This window comes from Trifolium pratense, linkage group LG7 (assembly GCF_020283565.1).
Source record: "Trifolium pratense cultivar HEN17-A07 linkage group LG7, ARS_RC_1.1, whole genome shotgun sequence".
Taxonomy (NCBI): domain Eukaryota; kingdom Viridiplantae; phylum Streptophyta; class Magnoliopsida; order Fabales; family Fabaceae; genus Trifolium; species Trifolium pratense.
Genome location: NC_060065.1, coordinates 35,885,222 through 35,905,958, shown reverse-complemented (window position 1 = coordinate 35,905,958; position 20,737 = coordinate 35,885,222). Strand labels below are relative to the sequence as shown.

Genomic DNA, 20,737 nt, shown 5'->3' with positions numbered 1-20,737 from the left:
ATTTACAAAATCAACAACAAAGAAGAAGCAAAAAGAGAGCTGCGGAATGTGAATGAGAGAGAAGTATGAACACGAGAGAAGAATAAATCCTCACCCTTTGAACGGATGAGCTAAGTTATTGAATGGTTAAGTTGGAAATAGGAAATAGAAATATCTTATGATGCACTTGAATGAAGAGCTACTAATGAAGCATAAACACCATCAGTAATCTTCATCAACACATCATGTGTTCCCTTTTCAGCAACCACCCCATTTTTAATTACTGCTATAGTATCAGCCCCTCGAATTGTTGTAAGACGGTGAGCCACCACTACAGTAGTTCTGTTCTGACTCGCTCTATCTAGAGCCTCTTGAACTATACGCTCGGACTCGGCATCAAGTGCACTTGTTGCCTCATCAAGCAAAAGTATTTTGGGGTTTTTCAGCATGGCTCTTGCAATAGCAATACGTTGCTTTTGTCCTCCTGACAATTGTGTTCCTCTTTCACCAACTGATGTATCATAACCATTTGGAAGAGAACTTATGAAGTTGTGTGCATTGGCTGCATTAGCTGCTGCAATTATCTCATCCTCCGTAGCTTCACCCTCTTTTCCATAAGCTATGTTGGCACGAATGCTTTCGTTGAAAAGAATAGGCTCTTGACCAACCAAACCCATTTGCTGCCTCAACCAGCTTAATCTGAAAGTTTTGATATCCATTTCGTCTAGTAATACACGTCCGGAATCAGGGTCATAAAATCTCTCTAAGAGACTTATAACTGTCGATTTTCCACTGCCACTTTCTCCAACCAAGGCAACTGTCTGCAAAGAGCCAAAGACATATATCATCAATTTGGATACATTACATATTCTCAATAAACCGATTTGTACAACCAAAAGATTACCTTTCCAGATGGGATTTTTAGGCTTAAATCTTTGAAAATTTGAATGTGGGGCCTTGTTGGATAATTAAAGTTGACATGTTGAAGTTCAATATTACCAACTACTGTATCTTGTGTTACACCCTCATTACTGCTGGAATCAATATCAGGTTTGCTGTCAAGAATTTCAAATATTGAAGCTGCAGAATCTTTGGCCTTGTTAGTGTCTGGAGCCAATGTTGTAGACTGGGAAACGGCGATTGCTGTCATTGTTAAACTAAAGAAAACCTGCATAAATTGTATTGTAAGAACCAAATCGAAAGAAACATAAAGTAAATATAAAGCATGCTAAGTTGATTGAATGATTGTACCCTGAAAACTTCTGCAAAAGTTGCTTTCCCGTGGTGCACTAAAACCGATCCTATGTAGAAAGTGAAAGCATTTGTGCAATATAGAGCAAAAAAAGAGAAACCAAAGCCTACACCGCTAACAAGCCCCAAACGAGCGCCTTGTTTCTCTGGCCCTAAACATTTTTTCCTGTACATGTCCATAACTTTTGATTCTGCACAAAATGATGCAACAGTTCTGATACTACTAACAGCATCGGTTGCTACCTGGCTTGCCTCTTCATACATCACCTACATAGTAGATAAAAGAAAAAATATCCTCATGACTTCGACAATGTACAAATTCCTCAATGTAATTGACAAAACTTCAAGTAAGACTAACCTTGGCATCGGCACTAAATCCTTTAAGAAACTTCATCTGAACCATTCCTTGCATAAGAACCATAGGCGACACAGCCAAAACTATAAAAGCGAGAATCCAATTAGCAGTGAATGCTATAATTAGACCAGCTGTGACTGTTGATATGTTCTGCACAATGAGGGCCAATGTATCACCAACAAGACTTTTCACGGTTGAAGCGTCGGTAGATAACCTTGCACCAACTGCACCACTGCAACGTGATTCATTTATTTCAGTTTCATGAGTAGAAGGAATTAATACGTCATAATTCTTTTTTTATTTTGTCTTGAATTAAAATACATTTTGACATACCTTGAATTTGCAGGATCATCAAACCATCTAATTTCTTGGTGCACAATCTTTTCAAATGTCAATGAACGAATTCGCTCAATAAGTTTTCCACCAGCAATCCCAAAGAAGTAATTCTGCAGTGGCAAAACCACTAGAGTAACAAAACCCAAACCCACATATAGAAGTGACCAGAACCTGGAATCTTTCCTCTGCTGTTCTGGAGGTTTATAAAACATATCAATGGCTGATGAAAACAATAAGCCAAATATAGGGAACACGACACCGTGTACTAATGCAGCAATGGTTCCAAGCAGTATGACAGGAACCTCAGGCTTGTTCAACTTGGCCAAACGCAATATAGATACCCTTTTGGGTTTTTTCTTGTTATCAAGTTGACCTTGTTCAATATCTTCTTCTATTCTTCCAGATAAGCCTCTAAGTGACAGAGAATGTTGAAGACTTGCTGACGAAGTTCGGCTTGCAAAAGAAGTTCTTTGGATGGAGAATCTCGCCATGTGACTATCTATATTTAAATTGTCGCCTGACTCATCTACTTCGAACTTACTGCTACCTTCATCTTCTTTTTCTCCTTCTTGTAGACGAATAAGTTGAGAATAAGCACCATCAGGATTCATGGTTAACTCGTTGTGAGTTCCTACAGAAAAAAAAAGGAAGCATGCAAAAGTGAATACAGTATTCTAAGATGTTACAAAATTTGATTTTAATACTAAAATAGTTTGTTTGTGAATTACCTCTCTCCACGATTTTCCCCTGATGAACCACTGCTATTGTGTCAGCATTTCTGATAGTTGTCAAACGATGAGCTACCACAACAGTAGTCCTTTTCAATATAATTTTTTCTAATGCTTCTTGAACAATACGTTCAGACTCAGCATCCAACGCACTTGTTGCTTCATCGAGAAGAAGGATTCTTGGATTCTTCAATATTGCTCTTGCAATTGCAATTCTTTGCTTTTGTCCGCCAGAAAGTTGAGTCCCATTTTGCCCTGCCATGGTGTCAAGACCCTGAAAACACAATACCACAATATTATTAAATACAATCGAATTTAATCAAAGATACAATACAAGCCAAAAACAAAAATCATTGTGTAAAATTTTGCAATATTTATACACACCTGAGGCAATTTGTCAATGAATTTCTTGGCATTAGCAAGTGTTATTGCTGTTGTTATCTCCTCATCCGTTGCACCTTCTTTCCCGTATGCTATGTTCTCTCTGATAGTGGTAGTAAACAAGATAGGTTCTTGACTAACCAACCCAATCTGTTCCCTTATCCATCTAAGTTGCAAGTTCTTCAAATTCACACCGTCTATAAGTACTTCTCCAGCTTCAGGGTCATAGAATCTTTCCAATAGACTGATCACAGTGGACTTTCCGCTTCCACTTTGACCAACCAAAGCAGTAGTTGTGCCACTCGGAACAAACAATGAGAATCCAGCAAATATCTGAACATCTGGCCTTGCAGGATATCTGAAGTAAACATCTTTAAGTTCAATATCTCCCTTTATGTCTTCCAAGACAGTGCCACTGGTATCATAGGCATCAATTTTCGGCTTTCTTTTAATGGTCTCAAACATTTTATATGCTGCGGCTTGGCCTGCAGCAAATGCATTTAAGCTTGGGGATGTCTGACCTAGTGATCTGTCAATCAACGAAAAAATTTCATCAAACAAAAATCGTATGTCTAAACAATGTTATATCAATGCAATTCATTCAATCAGGTACTAATGTCTCCCTTACATTCCACCAGTCATAAGAGACATGATCACAGTCATGACCGTTCCACCGTTATATTCTTTCTCGATGACTAGTTTGGAACCATACCACATGGCAAGTCCATAAGTGCAGAAGATAATAAGGAGAAGCGTTCCGATTCCTAACCCTGATATTATCCCTTGTTGAACCATTGTACTATAAGCAACTTTAATTTTGCTATTATACTTCTCTATGGCTTTTTTCTCCCCGGTAAAAGATGCAACCTGATCAATTTTCAAAATAATAAAGGTCAAAGACAATGAATAAATACAAACTCAAATTAATCATTCCATGTTTCTAAATTGATGCGAGTGTCTTACTGTTCTGATGGCTCCAACTGTTTGATCAACAACATTTCCTGCTTCTGCATAAGCAACTTGTCCGCGACTTGACATTTTAGACATCATAGTGGATATGAAACTGCCGACAATAGCAACACAAGGTATACATGCGAGTAAAACTATAGCTAGATGCCATCCTTTTATAAACGCAATCAAAAAGCCGCCAAAAAAAGTTGAAGCAAGTTGAAAAAATTTCCCAACCTGTCATAATTATAACAAGTTCTCATTTATAGAACATTGAAGATCATGATCATACGAACATTAATGAATGTTATTGTACGCAAAAAAAGTATGAGGGGCATACCTTTTCTCCCATGGCATCTTGAATGAGAATTGTGTCACCAGACATTCTACCAATTACCTCTCCTGTGTTTGTTTCAGTATCAAAGAATGCAATATCCTGTTTTAATATTGTTTTCAAGTACAAACTACGAATCCTCGCAGCTTGTCTTTCTCCTGTCACCATCCAACATGATACCTCTGCAACATCCAACAAAATAACCCTTATTATGAGAATTATGAGAATGATTAATGCAAGAATAGTCTCCAACAAAAGAGTAGAATAGTATCGGGTGTCTTACGTAGAAATGATGCTATTCCAGACCCAACAGCCAGGTAAACAAATAGCAATGATACCTGAAATTTGAAGCATGTTAAGAATGCAATAAATACTTTCTTAATTAATTAGTACATGCCATTTCAATCCATCTTTTTCTTATTCTAATACTCCAGTTTCGACACTGAAACATGTGAATATCACTTGAGTTCACTCACTTGTGACTTAAAAGATTTAAAATAGTGCCTAATATACAAAGCCAAGAATTCAAAGCTCACAAAAATATATCTTACCAGTATTAATCTATCATCCCATCGGATAAAATATTGGGATCGATGGAACATTAATCAATCTTTCTAAATCCAAGAATTAGGGTTCACTTTCTTGATGATTACATTACATACATAGAAAATAATTACACATGAACAAAAGGTAGATGGAAAACAAGCTGCGCAGCTAAACCTAAGTTAGAATTACATACATGCATGTAAATGTACATTTGCACCAAAAGTTAGAATTGAAAGAGAAAGAAAAGATTAAATTGATACCTTAGAAACTTGTTTGATAACATCTGATGGATCAGATGAACCAAAAGCATTAATGATTTTTCCCATAAAAAGTGTCATGAGAGGTTGTGCAAATCCATTAGCCATAGCAGAGATAGTGCCAATGATCATGAATGTTATATCAATTTTATCAGCAAAATTGAATAACATGTAGAATGGTACTTTTTGATTGGCTTTGTTATCTTTGATTTCATGTTGTTGTGTAGATGATGAATTATGTATCTCGTCAGTGTTGTTGTCTGCCATCACTGTTTTACATTCAAGATCTCAAAGTAGTGAATAAAAGTGTGAGAGACATGTGAAACTATATATATGAATATATATGTTTGTTACGTAGAAATAGTGACATGTGGTTTGAATTATATGATATTCTTGTTTTTCAAGAATCAAAATTCTCCGTTTATTGCTCTCTTTTTTTAAGTATTGTTCACTCTAATAATGTGCATCTATACTTTTTCTTTTTCTTCACGAAATCTGCATCTATACTTTTCAAAAATTAAAAAAATAAATAATGTGCACACCTCATTTATTTAGGATCGGTTTGGATTAACTTATTTTTGAGTTTGTACAAACAGCTTATGATTTTTTATGTAGTAATATAAGATTGTCAAGGTAGTTTATGCTAAAATAGATTATAAAACTACAATTTCAACTTATAAAATAGCATAAAACCTAATTTATATTGCATAAGTTAAAAAATAAGTTAATTCAAGCGGACCCTAAAATAGTTTATTGACTAGAACTTCACTTTTTAAAGTAAATATGTGAAAATCTCGAGCAGCTGCTTAGAGAATACCTTAGGTTTACAAAAAAAAAAGTAATAAACTTTAAGCAAGAGTTTTGATCTCTTTAAACATATGGTCAGGGGTTTGATTTGATTCCCGAATCAAACATGTGGAGAAAATGATTCAGTTGAAAAGAGATAACTCACTTTGTACTATACAGATTCTTCTACGGGGATTATTCATGGCACGGTAGTAAAAACTTAATATTAATATTATGGTAAAAAATATAACAAAATTGTTTACTTACTGAGGAGGAACTTCGTTTTTTTCCACGCCTACTAAGTACCGTTTGACCTAGCTTTTTTTCCTCTTCTTTTGAGCTTATGCAAACAGCTTATGCAATTTTTATATATTATTATAAGTTTTTCAAGGTAGTTTATGATAAAATAGCTTATGAAAATATAATTTTGACTAGTATGAACTTATAAAATAACATAAAACCTAATTTATATTGCATAAGTTGTTTGGATAACTGTCAAAAGAAAAAGTTGTTTGGATAAGCTCAAAAGAAGATGAAAAAAAACTAGGTCAAAGGGTACATGATATCGAGAATACAGTGTGGCTTTTATACTTTTAGTTGTTATTTGTTTGTTTGTTTGTTTTTGTTGTTATTTTTACTTTCTAAATTTACTACACTCAAATGTACCAACAAAAAGAGTAAAAAGTGGACATTCTAGAATGATAATAACCGGATATAACTCCTTAATAATATGACAGTAAAAACTAAAAATTGGACATTCTAGAATGACAATAAAAAAATACAGCCTAAGTCAAAAAAATAAAAAAAAAATACAGCCATTTTATATACTACCAACATGTCTATCGTCAGCAACAAAAAAAAATGTACCAAAATATTAAGCTCAAGTAAAAAATGTATTATTTGTCAAAAAATAGAAGTAAAAAATGTATCATTCTACTTAGGGTTAGGAATTAGGAATTAGGGTCAAACTTTGATTTAACACCAAATCTCATCCATTTAATTTATTTAATCCAACGCCTCACTAAAATGCATTATAAAATTAAATATTTTTTTTATTTTGTCTCACAATCTTTCTTTAAATAGCATATTATTTTCTATATTTGTCCATGAGGAACATGTTTATTTTCATAAATTCTCAAGTAATTAATGAACTCTTCATAGAATAAATTGTTCGGAATAATCGAGTTCAATTCATGATGGGAATAATTTTTAGCCATAATTTATTTATCTCACGATCAAATTCTAAAATTACTAGCCCTTTTTCTATGTAAACTAAAGACTTACTAAATAAAAATAGGACAAAACTTAGAAACAGTTCCCTATGTACTGTTTTTACTGTTGCCCACTAATAACATGACATGTGGATTAAAATTCCACATCAGCCCCACACCCTTGTTTTCATGCTAACTTCGTTTCTGTTCCGTTAACCACTGCATCGCAACAACCGCCATTCTGCTGGAGATAGCCACCACCAAGATCAATCTATTAGATTTTTCCCCCAAATTTTGATCGATTGATAAATTAAACATTTAGTTTGACGCATGATTAACATAATTGTATAGAAAAAAAAATACTGCAACGTCTACTACCACTCCTACTTCCATTATTTAGTATCATATTTTAACAAATTTGAGACACTGGTGTGCTTTGTAGTGGCAGACAAATCCTTTTCCATGGAACATATATTTTATCGGACTATTTACTGAGATAGAACATGGAACAAAAAAGCCAAATATATTATTTATGCAAGGATCCATTAGAAAGTGGGTAAATCTCAGGAGTTCAACAAATAAGAAGAATGAATACGAGGTATAATTAAAGTGTATTTTAAAGAATAGATTTCCTGTTGTACCGACAAAAAAAATAAGAATAGCATTCCTGAATCAATGAATCTGGAGAATGATTTCAAGGAACAGATCAAATGAACATTGAGAACCGTTTTTCTCTTTAGTCTAATAACAGATAACGACGTTAACGTGATAACAAGTGTGTGGGGCTGATGTGGATTTTTAATCCACATGTCTTGTTTTTAGTGGGCAACAGTAAGAACAGTACATAAGTAACTGTTTCTAAGTTTTGTCCATAAAAATATATATCCCTCAAGTCTTGAGAATTTAATTTTAAACTTAATCTAAAACTAAGATATTTATGTTACATAAAAAAAAATTAATGAGAGAGATTGGCATTGAGGAAATTAGTTGAGATATCAAAGAAATTGATTTAATTAATATTTTTTTTAACCATATGAAATGAGAGAGATTGGCATTGAGGAAATTGATGTTCTCCTTTTGGAAACCTAACAAAATTAAAATTATTTTTCTATGTTTGCACCTCTTGGATCAATTTCAGTTATTTTTATGACTTAGCTTAAATGGATCTATGTTTATAATATGCAAATTTCCAGTAGAATTAGAATGATGGTATCTTACTGTCATCAAATGATGATTTGTATATGTTTAGCTTGATTTATAATTCTGAATCAGCCATGAAACGACGTGGTCAAGTTCAAATCGCAATGCCTCTTTCGTGTAATACCAAATTTATCTCTAATAATTGTTACTACTCATAAGCATTGATATTGTATTGAGAGGTTAGCCCAATTCTGTAGGTGAGAGCTGCAGTTGCTGTGAAATCATGGCCAACGGTTAATTGGCAGTCGATATCTAAGACGGCCTAATGGATTGTTTTGAAGAGAGAAATTGTACTAATTAAGCTTCTCAAATAACTTGATTGTATACTGTTTTAACTTTTAAACGACTGCCTAGCAAGCATTTTTTGTTGGAACATGATGAAGGAATTTGGAGGGAACTTGGTATTGAAATAAACACAAGTGCAAGAACCATGTGTAGTGTCAATTGAAAAAAGACTCTTTGAGTCCCACATTGGAAAAATCACACCACTTGGTAGTGTTTATATATCACAAGTTGGCAAACAAGGGTGTGCCCTTGGGGTACCCACTTTTGTAAGAAAGGGAGACCACACACAATGTCGAATATCACGCGCGCCGCCGCCGTCCGACCGGCCGGCTCGGTTCGGGCCGGGCTTGGGCTTGGGTGATATATTAATTTTTTAATACTAAGAAAAAGAAATTTTTTGAATTTAAATTTCTTTTAGTGTGTCCCTTAATTCGCACATGTTAAACTGCTTTCTTTCCTCTCTATTTTTTTCTTTCTTCGTAAAATTATTGTTGTTTCAAATTATTGTTGTTTCAATATTTGAACGGTAGTAAACCTACAGACTTCCTAGGTGTAATTAACCTACAGACTTCCTTAACCAATGAGTGCTAAATTCACTCTCATCAATTTCAAATCATTGCAATATTTTCTCTCTATTTTTTGGTTTACAATGGAGCTGAGAATCGAACTCAAATCTCTAGCATACTACCCAAATCCTTCGTCACTACATCAAACTCAATGACTTATAATTTCTCTTTGTTTATTATTATTATTATTATTATTATTATTATTATTATTATTATTATTATTATTATTTTGTTACAAGATTATTATTATTATTATTATTATTATTATTATTATTATTATTATTATGAAATGAACTAATAAACTCAAGACTCTTCAATATCACTTTCCTTTTTCTTCATCTACCTCTTCATCATCTTCGTCATCTTCTTCTACATTGTCATTTACACTGGCAGAAAAACCTAATTCACCTGAAAATCTATAACCCACTTTCCTAAAACCTTCATTGAAATTCTCAGTGGATTTTGGGCCCGTTTGAAATTTAACTTATTTTTGAGCTTATAAAAATAGCTTATGCAAATAAATAAATTTTTAATTTTTACTAACGAAAATTGTATTTTTCTACAAGCTGTTTTTTCATAAACTATACATTAAAAAGCTAATAATAATAAATAAAAATTTATTTATTTACATAAATTATTTCTCATAAACTCAAAAATAAGTGAATTCAACGTTCCTTTCTAAATTATCAGACTCTTAATGGTGTTAGCACTATATACACCATTACACCTCAACGTAACCCATGAACAATGTGTAGTTTATTTACCTCTTCCGGAAAGTTGCACTATATGGCCATGTATATTCTTTCTTGACTAAATTGTACTTTTTGATATTCTAAGTTTCAGAAAGTTGTAATTTTGGCCTCCTATATTTTAAAATAGCACTTTTGACCTCTATCTTTACCCTTTTGCAAAATGTCAATTTTAATCAAGTCAACGTTGATGTGACAAGTCTATTTGAATTTTGATCAATATTGAAATTAGGAAAATGCTAAACAGTGCCCCCGGGGCACTCTTTAAGCATCTTAAATAGTAAGTTTTTGTTAAAATTTTATGGAAATGTGTGAAGTCAACGCCTCGAAAATTGAAATGTTCCACTTTTTGATGAAATTATTTCTTTAAATAGAATGCTTGAAGAGTGCCCCGGAGGCACTGTTTAGCAAGACCCTTGAAATTAACCCACTTTCCTAAAACCTTTGAAAATCTTGGTGGATTTTGGGCCTATTTGAATTTGACTTTTTTTTAGCTTATAAAAATAGCTTATGCAAATAAATAAACTTTTAGTTTTTACTAACGAAAATTGTATTTTTTTTTACAAGCAATTTTTTATAAACTATACATTGAAAATAGCATTTTTGGCCACTATTTTTACCTCTTTTGCAAAAAGTCAATTTTGACTAAGTCAACGTTGATGTGGAAGTCACTTAGGTTCTGTTTGGATTGATGAAATATAATGGAATGAAGCGGAGCGGAATAGAGTGGGGTGGAATGGGATGGAGCGGAATGAAATAAATCTTCTGTTCCATTGTTTGAATATTTTTAAAAGAAGCTGAACAAAATTGAAGGTGGTGGTATTGGATGAAATTCATTCCATCATATTCCATTTCATTTCATTATTATTTTACAAATCCAAACAATTGAACATTATTATACTCAATTTCGTTTCATCGCATTCCATCAATCCAAACAGAGTCTTAAGTGACTCAGCTATTTTTCCATCTAATAATTAAAATAAGAAAAAAGGAAGAAAAGAAGTATACCGAACAAAAAGTTTAAATAATAAATAAAAGTTTCAATTCCTCGTCAACCTGTTATTGGCAAATTAACGTACTCAGATCAGATAAATCAGTATACAGAACAAATATGTTAAGAAAGCAGTTAATTCATCTTGAAGTTTGTTTTGTTTGATCCTAGGTAGTTAGTTGGTTAGTCTAACTACCAAAAGTTGTTAGGAATTAGTTAGGCCAAGGTAGTTACTTGTAGCTTAAGTAACAAGTATAAATACACCTTAGTGTATCAATTGTAATATAACTTTTGGCCCATTAAGGATGAATAAAAATTTCTATTTTCCCCAAGTCTTTCATGTTCAGTTTTTCACCAAAATCATCAAAGAAACTTGTTCATCTTGTATATAGCAGTTTCTGCAAAACTGCTAGTTTGCCCACAGTCAAGCCTGCGTGCCTGCTGAGCTTGCCTGCAACCATCCTCTGAAGCGCAACAGAGTCAGAGGCAACACAACCTCTGGACCTTGCATCCTCTGAACCAGCCAAACTCTTGCTTCTGCTGCGCCAACAATTGGCATCAAGAGCCTGGTTCAATCACAGGTAACAAGAGTGAATTGTGAAGGAATCAAGTGGAGAAACACAAAGTGAGCTGTGTAGATTGATTTCTTGAAGATTCAAGATGAACACCCAAGGTTTTGGTACAAACATTCTGATTCTTGATGGAAAGAATTGGGATAGATGGAGTGCAGTGATGAAGTCCTTATTTGGAGCACAAGAGTGTCTTGAGGTAGTGGTGAATGGATACGATGAGTTGGGAGCAAATCCAACCAATGATCAGAGAAATACCTACAAAGAAAACAAGAAAAAAGACTGCAAGGCTTTGTTCTATATCCAGCAGAATTGTGATGCACAGCATTTTGAAAAGATTTCAAAATCAACTAAGTCCAAAGAAGCTTGGGATATACTCGAGGGTTACCACGATGGTGGAACCAAGGTCAAGAAGGTGAAATTGCAGGCCTTTAGGAGGCAATATGAGTCTATGGTGATGGAAGAGGATCAAAAAGTAAGTGATTTCTTCTCAAAACTTCTTGCACTTGTTCATCAAATGCAAAATTGTGGAGAGACTGTCACTGATGAAATGGTAGTAGAGAAAGTGCTTAGATCCTTAACTCCAAACTTTGATAATGTGGTAATAGCTATAGAGTATGTGAAAGATACAGCTACAATGAAAATTGAAGAATTACAAAGTGCTTTGGAAGCACATGAGATTAAAGTTCTCAGTAGAGGTTCAGAAAAGAAAGAACAACAAGCCTTGCAAGCTCAAACCAACAAGAAAGAAGATAATGGCAAGAACTACAAAAAGAAAGGCAAAGATAAACCAAAGTGGCTTAAAGATCAGAGTTCAAAAACTGATGACGAAGCTGAATCCTCTAAAGGAGGAGGTTTTGTCAAAGGTAAGAACAAGAAGAAGAACTTTGATAAAAGCAAGGTGAAATGCTACAATTGTGAGAAGCCTGGCCATTTTGCAGATGAGTGTTGGTACAAGAAAGATCAACAAGAGGCTAATGTTGCAGAAGAAAGTGATGTAAAGTCAGTCTTGATGATGGCTACTATAGGGGATGAGTGTGAGAAGAATGAAGAATGGTTTCTTGATTCAGGGTGTTCAAATCATATGACACCACATAGAGAGTGGTTAACCAATTTTGATGCAAGCAAAAAGTCTAGTATAAAACTAGCAGATGGGAGAAAACTTGCTGCTGAAGGTATTGGTAACATAGTGATCAAAAGTAAGAAGGGAGGTAAAGTGATCATCTCTGAAGTGTTATTTGTCCCTAGTATGAATTGCAATTTGCTCAGTTTAGGTCAATTGGTGCAAAGAGGGTTCTCTGTAAGTATGGAGGATAATGCACTGAAGCTATTTGACAAAATGAAGAACTTGATCTTGATGTGCAGCTTGTCAAACAACAGAACCTACAAGTGTAGAATCTCAAGTGTAGATATGATGTGCATGTCTACCACAGTGATTGATGAGGTTGAAGCACTTTGGCACAAAAGGTATGGACACTTGAACTATAGAAGCCTCAGTGATTTAAATTCTAAGGAATTGGTGTATGGCCTGCCTAAGTTTAAGACTAAGAAGTCCATATGTGAGATATGTGTGAAGAGTAAGCACAGTAGAAAACCTTTTGTAGCTGAAATGCCTAAGAGAGCTAGTGGTGTATTGCAAGTTATTCATAGTGACATCTGTGGTCCATTTGAAGCTGCATCATTAGGGGGAAGCAAGTATTTCATCACATTTGTTGATGAATACAGCAGAATGATCTGGTTATACACTTTGAAGCTGAAGAGTGAAGCTTTAGAAGTGTTCAAGAAGTTTAAAATCTTAATTGAAAAAGAAAGTGAGAAATCAATTAAGATTCTGAGAACAGATGGTGGTGGAGAGTATACCTCAAGAGAGTTTGAGAACTTCTGTACTAATCAAGGCATTACACATGAAGTTACTGCTCCATACACACCACAGCACAATGGACTAGCTGAAAGAAGAAACAGAACATTGTTAGATATGGCAAGAAGCATGATTAAACAGAAGAATTTGCCACACATGTTCTGGGGTGAAGCAGTACTTACTGCAGCCTACATTCTGAACAAATGTCCAACTAAGAAACTGAAAGTTGTGCCAGAGGAAGCTTGGTGTGGGAGGAAGCCAAGTGTGAAACACCTCAAGGTTTTTGGCTCATTATGCTATAAACATGTACCAGATGCTAGAAGAACCAAACTTGAGGATAAAAGTGAAATAATGATACTCATAGGATATCATCCAACTGGTGCCTACAAGCTATACAATCCAGTTACTCAGAAGGTTCACATTAGCAGAGATGTAATTGTGAATGAAGAAGAGAAATGGAAATGGGAGAAGGAACCAGTGTACAATAGTGAAGTGCAGTCAACTTTCATCTATCCAAGTTCAAGTGATGAATCTGATGGAGGTGATGAAGGTGAACCTGCTGCTGAAACTATTCAGAATCAAGGTACTGATAGTGATGGTAATATGAATTTATCAAGTGATGATGATGATAGAATTCATATGATTGCAAGGACTCAAAGAACCAAACGTGTACCAGCTAGATTGAATGATTGTGAAGTTACTCAAGATAATGCAGTGAATGATGAGGGTGATCTCATTCACTTTGCATTACTAGCTGATTCTGAACCATTGAACTACAGAGATGCTTTGAAAAGTAATGTGTGGAAGAGGGCAATGGAAGAAGAGCTGAAGTCAATTGAGAAAAATCAGACTTGGAAGCTAGTTGACTTGCCAGACAAGAAAAAGAAAATTGATGTGAAATGGGTGTTCAAAGTGAAATTGAACCCTGATGGCACAATTTCAAAGCATAAAGCAAGGTTAGTTGCTAGAGGATTCTTACAGAAACATGGAATTGACTACAATGAAGTGTTTGCACCAGTTGCTAGAATAGAGACTGTGAGGTTGGTTGTAGCATTGGCCTGTAAGAACAAATGGAGCCTGTACCATCTGGATGTGAAATCAGCATTTCTGAATGGTCCACTTGATGAGGAAGTGTATGTGTCACAGCCTCCAGGTTTTGAAATAAAAGGAAAAGAATCAATGGTGTATAAGCTGTATAAGGCACTATATGGCTTGAAACAGGCTCCTAGAGCATGGAACAAAAGGATTGATGACTTTCTGATTCAGATAGGGTTTAAAAAGTGTGCTGCTGAGTTTGGTGTATATGTACATTGCCCTAAAGATGAAGATATAGTCATAATCTGCTTGTATGTTGATGACTTGCTCATAACTGGAAGTAGAATTGCAGAAATTGCAAAAGTGAAAGATAAGCTCAAAAGTGAATTTGAAATGTCTGATCTTGGTGAACTTTCATTCTTTCTAGGAATGGAATTTATGAGAAGAGGAGATGGTATAGTAATGCACCAGCAGAAGTATATTGGTGAATTGCTTGAAAAATTTGAAATGGAAAGCTGCAATCCATTATCAAATCCATCAGAAACAAATACAAAAATTGATGAGTGCTCAGATGAAGAGAAGGTTGATCCAACTGTGTTCAGACAAATAGTTGGCTCATTGAGGTATGTGTGCAACAGTAGGCCTGATATATGCTATGCTGTGAGTGTTATCAGCAGATTTATGCATGATCCAAGGAAGTCACACATGATAGCTGCTAAGAGAATCCTCAGATATCTCAAAGGTACTTTGGAAATTGGCTTGCTATTCCCTATTGGTACAAACAGTGCAGGGAGTACTTTGATAGGGTATTCTGATAGTGATTGGTGTGGAGACATAACTGATAGGAGGAGCACATCAGGGTATGTTTTCAAGTTCAACAATGCTGCAATCTCTTGGTGTACAAAGAAACAAGCTGTGACTGCTCTCTCATCTTGTGAAGCTGAGTATATAGCAGGCACCTTTGCAGCATGTCAAGCAATTTGGTTGAATTCAGTGATGATAGAAATCAAGTGTGAACCAGTGAAGCCTCTAATCCTAAGGATTGATAACAAGTCTGCTATAAGTCTTGCTAAAAATCCAATTTCACATGGCAGGAGCAAGCACATTGCTACCAGATTTCATTTCATTAGGGAACAAGTGACAAATGGAATGATTGAAGTGCAGTATTGTCCAACTGAAGTACAGCTTGCAGATGGTTTTACAAAGGCTGTGAAGCTTGACAGGTTTGAGTTTTTGAGGAGGAGCTTAGGACTGGTTGTTTGCAATTTAAGCATGAATTAAGGAGGAGTGTTAAGAAAGCAGTTAATTCATCTTGAAGTTTGTTTTGTTTGATCCTAGGTAGTTAGTTGGTTAGTCTAACTACCAAAAGTTGTTAGGAATTAGTTAGGCCAAGGTAGTTACTTGTAGCTTAAGTAACAAGTATAAATACACCTTAGTGTATCAATTGTAATATAACTTTTGGCCCATTAAGGATGAATAAAAATTTCTATTTTCCCTAAGTCTTTCATGTTCAGTTTTTCACCAAAATCATCAAAGAAACTTGTTCATCTTGTATATAGCAGTTTCTGCAAAACTGCTAGTTTGCCCACAGTCAAGCCTGCGTGCCTGCTGAGCTTGCCTGCAACCATCCTCTGAAGCGCAACAGAGTCAGAGGCAACACAACCTCTGAACCTTGCATCCTCTGAACCAGCCAAACTCTTGCTTCTGCTGCGCCAACAAAATACAGAGGGAGTTCAGAACCTGCAAGCAGCAGCATAACACGACAAAGCTCATAGGTGCAACTTCCTCTTCTTTTTTCTTTTTTTGTTTTTTAATTATAAGATGAAAAAAATGTGATGCGATAGCTGAGTCACTTAAAAAACTTGTCAGAACGTTGACTTGGTCAATATTAACCTTTTGCAAAAGGGGTAAAGATAGAGTCAAAAATGTTATTTTGAAACATAATGAGCCAAACAAAATCACAATTTTATAAAATTTAGGGGGTCAAAAGTGCAATTTAGTCTTCTTTCTTTTAAGTTGTACTCCTTCCGGACATAATTATAAGAAAAAAACAATTTTTAGATTCATTAACAAAATAATGTTTCAATCTATATTATTGACCAAATACATTAGTTTTTCAATTAACCTAAAAAGTGATTTTTTGCTTATAATTGTGTCCGTGTATAGACTGATAGTGATAGTGATGCAGGATCAAAATTACATGAGAAAATAAAGATTGACGTGTTGCACCAAATTACGACTCTTAAGGACATGGAAACCAAAAATCAAGTAATTAGAAATTGTGATGAGAAAAGAAAAAAAATAGTGGGTGCATGTCATTTTAATAGCAACATAAAATTTGTCAATATTTGAAGCTCAATATGGCTGTCTCTTTCCTTGAATATACTAGGAAGCCGTCTTCACTATTCTTAAATTCTTATCACATTTCAAAATTCAGATTTTAAATAAAAACAATCACACACTTCACGTCACCAAACATATATCAACATATATACTAATTAAATACTTTATTATTTTTCAAATCCCTCCATATAATAAAATACTAATATGTATGTATCAGCATTTTGTATTTTGTTAATTTATTTCTTGTCATGTGCAACATCAAGTAGACCAATTAATCAACATATTGTGTTTCCAACTTTTCATCATAATAATTAATTAATTAAATAATAGTAGTTTATTTGTTTACAAGTCAAAATTATGATAACATCAAGAACTAGACTCTTCTATTATAAACTGTGGAAATTCTCATAAAGAAAAAAATAGTGGAAGTGAACATTAAAAATGGCAAAGTTTAGTTCAAGTTATGGGAATGTTCTTCTTGTTTTTGTTCTTGTTTTATTATCAAATATTTCATTTCAAGTTGCAACATGTGGCTCTATAGTAAAGTTTCTTCCTGGATTCCAAGGACCCCTTCCTTTTCTTCTTGAAACTGGGTTAGTTCAATTTATTTACTTAGCTATATACTCCCTACATCTCGTATATAGATTCTTTTTTTAAGTTCATTGAATAATTGAAGATTCTTTTTTCAGGTTCATTAACCTGAAAAATAAATCTTTACTTATATATGAGACCAGAGGGAGCAAATAATTCATAACCTCAAAAAGGAATCTTTACTTATACATGAGAACGGAGTATATAGATCATGGTTTTTAAGTTCTTTTAATATATGGTATTAAGATACTTTCATATTCATATTTGTTGATTAGGTATGTGGGAGTGGGAGAAAATGAGGATGTGCAAGTGTTTTACTATTTCATTGAATCAGAGAACAATCCTAAAGATGATCCTCTCATGCTTTGGTTAACTGGTGGACCTGGCTGCTCTGCTTTGTCTGGCCTTGTCTTTGAAATTGGTAATTTCAACTTTGATTTTGGATAGTCTTAAAATAAGTCTTTGAAACGTACGATTGATCCCTTAAAAATAAAGGACGGAACATGACAACTCCAGTTATACTGTGTTTGATTATATTCTGTATGCAAAACAACTTATACTTGAGAGATATTGCATGTAGGTCCACTTGAATTTATAAAAGAGGAGTACAATGGTAGCCTACCTAATCTCATCTTAAAACCACATTCATGGACAAAGGTTGATGTTATAGTCCACATTTTTCATAGCTTATTTTAATTTTTTCTGGATTTATTGTATCAATTTAATCAAACACCTTCAAATTATGTATTTATATAATGATTTTTCATTGTAGGTGAGTAACATTATATTTGTAGATTTGCCTGTTTTCACAGGCTTCACTTATGCCACAACAGAAACTGGTTCTCAGCGAAGCGATACAATACTAGTTCACCAAGTTCATCAATTTCTCAGAAAGGTATTCACCAAGTATTTTATCATTGCTTTCATTTCAGAATAATCACTTATAGTTGCAATTATGTGAATCGGTCAAAATTTTTGTAGTGGTTGGTTGATCATCCAAAATTTCAATCAAATGAAGTTTACATTGGCGGTGATTCATACTCTGGCATTACTGTTCCGGCAATTGTTCAAGAAATTGCACAAGGTACAAAACTCATGGTTCAATGATGTATTGTAGTACCATTATGCTGCAACTTTAATTAAGTTTAATTATTCAAAAATTCATTTGTTTGCAGGAAATAAAAAAGGAGTCCAGCCATGGATAAATCTTCAGGTTAGCATCTTAAAGTATAACTCTCGCGAAAAATGACACTCTAAACATATAAAGTACCGAGACATATACAGACACTAGACACGGACTGTTTGATTAACTTTGATGTTTTGATCAAACAGATTGTGCATGATATGTAATAAAAATATTGACTATAACATCTTCAAGATTGATTATGCAATTATAGACCAGCTTCTAGATTAATTATGAAATGTTATTTTCTTCAGGGATACTTGTTGGGGAATCCTGTAACAACTGAACAGGAAATAAACTATGAAATCCCCTTTGCTCATGGAATGGGACTCATATCCGATGAACTATACGAAGTAATTGAATTATAATTCCTCCGTATATATGTATCTATTCTTATATTGAAAACCTATGAAACACTAAGATATCTGCTATTTTGTAGTCACTGCAAAAAAATTGTAACGGAGACTATGCGAATGTAGAGACCAGAAATGTTTTATGTTCCAGAGATATGAGTTCATTCAACGAGGTATACATCGATTATATTTTTGTCAAATTTCGCGAGTTGAATTTCTAGTCACAAAAGTGAACAACATTCTTCTATTTTTCACAGGCTACATCAGGACTTAATTCAGCACATATTTTAGATCCAGTATGTGAGTGGCGTGATGATACTGAAATTTCTCCAAGGAGATCTCTAATTAAGAAATATCCCTCCAAGTTCCTCACTAAAAATCTCAAATTGCCGCCCTTATATTGTCGAGTAATGCTTCTTTTCCATATATTTATGTAATGATATTCATAAAATATATATCATTTGTTAACTCTATGTTTGTTTCTTTTCCACTTTTAGAGTTATCCATATTTCCTTTGCGGCTTTTGGGCCAACGATGATAATGTTCGCAAAGCACTGCACATACATAAGGTATATTGTGGATACATTCGTGCGAGATTGCACGTAGGTCATTACTAGTTATGCAATTACATGACACAAGTGTTTGGTTGAATGTGTTGTAGGGAAGTATCGGGAAATGGCATCGTTGTACCTATAATATACTTAATAAGGCAGATATCCATAACACCTTTGATTATCATGTAAATCTCAGTAGAAAAGGGATTCGTTCACTAATTTACAGGTCAATAATCTTTTCTTTTTATTCATATATTGCATAAGATATCATTGATATAAACTAGTTTAATTTATAAATTTCGTATAACAGCGGAGATCATGACATGTCGGTTCCATTCTTATCAACACAAGCTTGGATAAGATCTTTGAACTACTCCATTGTTGATGATTGGAGACAGTGGCATACAAATGACCAAGTTGCAGGGTATTCAAAATTTCTAATTATTATAGTTATATGCGCGCACACAGCCGCGCACACACTACAACCATGATGTATTTGTGACCAAGTTGAATTAATATTTGTTTTGATTTTGTGCAAGTATAGATACACAAGGACTTACTCTAATCGGATGACATTTGCTACTATAAAGGTACCTTAAATAAGTCGTTTATCTAAACAAGGACATAATCATGCACTAAAGAACATTACTAGTTTGTTTACTCTATCTATGATTGATCAAATTTGCAGGGTGGAGGACACACGGCCCCGGAGTTTCGCCCTAAAGAATGTTTTGACATGTTTAGTAGGTGGATATCTAAGAGGCCTTTGTAGGAATAACCAAAAATAAATTTATCTATTAAATTTGCAAAGAAATATGTGTCACTTGGCTTGGCACATTGCATAGAATTATAGCAACATTACAACAAACAAAAAATATTTCAAATGTAAGGGTGGACCATAAATAAATTAATCGATGGGATTGTACAAGTTTTTTTTTCTTTTATTTGTGCTGCAATTTTGCAAATGGAGAAGCTACGAAAGCAAACTTTCATGTTAACCATATTTCAAAAACATGCAAAATGGTTAACTTTATTAATTTAGATTTGGAGTACCTTTTACTCCCTTTAATATCATTTGCTTAAAAAAAAATGTTTACATGAATGGTGAGGGCAATTTCAACTATCTCACAAATCAAGATGTAATGTAAAATAGGCACACACAACCAATATGGCAAATAGAGTGCCCCAATTCACATGTTTGAGGGACCAAAAAGCCCCCATTGATAAAGAATTCCCATTCAAGTGAACCCTCAGAGGCCAAAAACAATCTCCAACTATTTATATCAACAACAAAGGTTGAATTGGATTCCCTCACTTCCAATTTCATTACTTTTTTTTTTCTTTCCAA

The 20,737-nt window shown here is 34.1% G+C and overlaps 2 protein-coding genes across 2 annotated transcripts; one reads left to right on the top strand and one right to left on the bottom strand.

Moving 5' to 3' along the window:
• Positions 1-155: 155 nt before the first annotated feature.
• On the bottom strand, positions 156-5,382 carry LOC123898215 (ABC transporter B family member 9-like). Its single transcript, XM_045949116.1, has 12 exons — positions 5,119-5,382; positions 4,572-4,650; positions 4,319-4,503; positions 3,994-4,215; positions 3,659-3,897; positions 3,034-3,559; positions 2,650-2,923; positions 1,919-2,552; positions 1,589-1,817; positions 1,231-1,497; positions 884-1,147; positions 156-800 (listed from the first exon to the last, which is right to left on the bottom strand). Exons 1-12 carry the CDS (start codon positions 5,380-5,382, stop codon positions 156-158), a joined length of 3,828 nt encoding a protein of 1,275 aa, XP_045805072.1.
• An 11,430-nt stretch (positions 5,383-16,812) lies between these two features.
• On the top strand, positions 16,813-20,317 carry LOC123895408 (serine carboxypeptidase-like 11). The gene is made up of 14 exons (XM_045945718.1): positions 16,813-17,301; positions 17,575-17,720; positions 17,880-17,956; positions 18,072-18,194; positions 18,281-18,383; positions 18,475-18,512; positions 18,737-18,835; positions 18,922-19,008; positions 19,093-19,242; positions 19,333-19,404; positions 19,497-19,615; positions 19,700-19,813; positions 19,934-19,979; positions 20,078-20,317. Exons 1-14 carry the CDS (start codon positions 17,150-17,152, stop codon positions 20,159-20,161), a joined length of 1,410 nt encoding a protein of 469 aa, XP_045801674.1. The 5' UTR covers positions 16,813-17,149; the 3' UTR covers positions 20,162-20,317.
• The last annotated feature ends 420 nt before the right edge of the window (positions 20,318-20,737 follow it).